This window comes from Pelobates fuscus, chromosome 4 (assembly GCF_036172605.1).
Source record: "Pelobates fuscus isolate aPelFus1 chromosome 4, aPelFus1.pri, whole genome shotgun sequence".
NCBI classification, from domain to species: domain Eukaryota; kingdom Metazoa; phylum Chordata; class Amphibia; order Anura; family Pelobatidae; genus Pelobates; species Pelobates fuscus.
In genome coordinates, this window is record NC_086320.1 from 25,106,672 (window position 1) to 25,109,784 (window position 3,113).

The 3,113-nt window shown below is 38.3% G+C and overlaps 1 protein-coding gene across 1 annotated transcript; it reads left to right on the forward strand.

Annotated features, from left to right (window-relative positions):
* Positions 1-2,128: 2,128 nt before the first annotated feature.
* Positions 2,129-2,896, forward strand: LOC134609306 (leucine-rich repeat and death domain-containing protein 1-like). Its single transcript, XM_063452984.1, has one exon. It carries the CDS (start codon positions 2,129-2,131, stop codon positions 2,894-2,896), a length of 768 nt encoding a protein of 255 aa, XP_063309054.1.
* Positions 2,897-3,113: the final 217 nt, after the last annotated feature.

Sequence of the window (3,113 nt, forward strand, 5' to 3'; positions counted from 1 at the left end):
CATCATCATCATCACACCATACGTCCATGTGTGTAATGCTGCCTGACTGAGACATATCCCTGTTATCTACATCCTCTGGCAATAATGGTTGCGCATCACTCATTTCTTCAAACGGATGTGTAAATACCTCCTCTGCTAACTGCTATTCAATCTATAACAGTGAAAAACGTTTTTTGGTTTTAAATGCACGCTATTGTGACACCAGATATGAGTGGCACTGTGCACTGGCAGAGGTTGGCAGAGTACACGCTGTTGGCCTGACACACAGACACTTGCAGACAACTAACTGCTATTCAATCTATTACAGTGAAATAAAATGTTTTGTTTTTTAAATGCACGCTATTGTGCACACAGATATGAGTGGCACTGTGCACTGGCAGAGTACACGCTGTTGGCCTGACACACAGACGCTTGCAGACAACTAACTGCTATTCAATCTATTACAGTGAAAAAATTTTTTTGTTTTTAAATGCAAGCTATTGTGACACCATATATGAGTGGTGGCACTGGGCAAGTGGGCACATTATCCACTGTGAGCCTGACACAGAAGCTGGCAGGCAGGCAGGCAACTGAAATTAGATTACACAAAAAAAAAAGCAGACTGATGTTCTAGCCCTAAAAAGGGCTTTTTGGGGTGCTGTCCTTACAGCAGAGATCAGATGAGTCCTTAAGGACTGTAGTGGACACTGAATACACTAGACTAGCTATACATTTCCCTATCAATTGAGCAGCAGCTACACTTTCCCTCCTCTATCTAAGAATGCAGCTTCAGAATGAATCTAAAATGGATGCTGTACAGGAGGTGGGAGGGTCTGGAAGGGAGTGTCTGCTGCTGATTGGCTGGAATGTGTCTGCTGACTGTGAGGCACAGGGTCAAAGTTTAGTCAATGATGACGAATAGGGGGCGGATCGAACCGCACATGTGTTCGCCCGCCGTGGCGAACGCGAACACGCTATGTTTGCCGGGAACTATTCGCCAGCGAACAGTTCGGTACATCACTACATATATGTACATATCTATGTACATATGTACATATCTAAATCAACTGATATATCTAACAGTGGTATACAGTATATACAGGTGATGTACATATAATAGAACAGTTATATAATATAAATCTGTAGTTCACCTATAGGTATGAGGTAACACAGGAAAGGTGTGTGTGTCAGTTGGTCCCTGTACTTAGTCTAAAGTTTAGCCAAAGAATGATTTGCTGGTCCTTACATATTTTACAACCGACACACATTCCCACCATGTGAGTAACTCAAAATAGATACAATCTGAAAAAGATTGTCTGAAAAACTTCTGTTAAGGTTCCTCAACTAAGTATCTACATAAGAGAGACTGAGTGAAATAATTGATTCAAAGTAAAAGTAAACGTGGGATACTGAGCAGAGGAGTGAAAATTAACTTGAATAACGAATATAATTAGTGAGGTAAAGCACCAGCTCCAGAAAACGTCAAAGTTTAAACTCAACCCGCGTTTCACCAGGCAGCCGTTACCGGGATCATCAGTAGTGCTGTGTTTATCAATGTATATCAATATAGTGGCCACTGGCCATATTGAAATATTTTGTAATAAAGAGTTAATTTGGCACATGAGGTTAACTAATTCAATATATGTTTTGCATAGTCATACAAAAACAAACAAGAAAAACACCTTTAAAGACAATACAATAGATTGTGTAAATTGAGTATCATAGCACCGATTATATGTCTAGTGGTTTTACTGGTTAGACTTTATACTTATTCCAATAAACCCTGTGTATTGCATAACAGGTGACTTGAAAATGATCCAACTTTACAGCAGAAAGTTTGTTTTCAATTTGGGAGCAGGAATTCACTGCATCGTTAGCTCAATATAAAAAGCTAAAGTTTGGGAAGGGCTGCTAATTGATTACAAAGAATTAACTGTATCCCGGCAACTATCAGTCATATCAAAGAACGAAAACAACAGAACCAAAGTCAATGCTTTAATATATTCCTGTAATGTTTCATTAGACTTACATATCACTTTTAAAACACATTATGGATGCTGAAGGCTAATCATTAGCTCTGCTAAAAAGAGAAGGTATATTTAATGCAATAAGAGTTTGATTATTAACAGGGAAATTGAAAGCCGAAGCTATGACCAACCCATCATATTCTAATAAGCCATACTGGAAACTTGTACTAGAAAACACTTCCAGTGGCAACGTACAAAAGAAGATCAAAATTGAAGGCAAAGAGCTGTCATCTCTCCCGTTGGAAGTATTTAACTATGAAGATGCGGAAATTCTAAAGATGAGTCCCGAAAGAGAGAGTTGTCTAACATATCAGACACATTTTATTCCTAAACAGATAGGACATTTAATTCATTTAACAGCCTTGTATCTGGACACAAATGATCTCAGGGAGATTCCACTGGACATTGGGACCCTAAAGAACTTAAGGACACTAGCCCTCAGTAACAATTTTCTGGACTTTCTACCTCCAGAACTTGCCCAGCTGAATAAACTGCAGAGTTTACACCTCGCCAATAACAATTTTAAGGATTTCCCTTTAGTGATTTGCCAGTTTTCCAATCTAACATTTCTGGATGTAAGTGATAATGAAATAAAAGCAATCCCGGACAGAATTAACCATCTTGTAAATTTGAAGACATTTTTATTAATATATAATCGTGTGCAAGATCTCCCCAAAGAACTTTGCCATTTAAGAAGATTACGTTGCCTGTGGCTTGGAAACAATGAGTTACAAGAGCTTCCTCTTAATTTTGGAAATCTGACAAAGCTTGACTGGGATGACAGCTATTGCTCCTTTAATTTTGAAGGGAATCCCTTGAAACATCCTCCAACAGACATTTGCAGGAAAGGTCTCAAAGAAATCCGAAACTATTTATCTACACATCAATAGATGTTTTTTTGATTGACAGCAATACTTTTGTATCACTATAATTGTCTGTTTCTTGTTTTGTCTTGTTCTATAGCTCTCTCATACTACGTGCCACCTATCCATCACCCTCCCCATCCCTGTCTAGACTGGGTTTTGTTGAGTACTTAAAACTGCCAATTCCAGGCTAAAATATTTCCAATTATTTTGATCCGCTGTTTAAATATACTTTATCTATAAT

Coding starts and splice junctions, on each gene's coding strand:
- LOC134609306 (XM_063452984.1), top strand. CDS start 2,129: ATGACCAACCCATCATATTCTAATAAGCCATACTGGAAACTTGTACTA.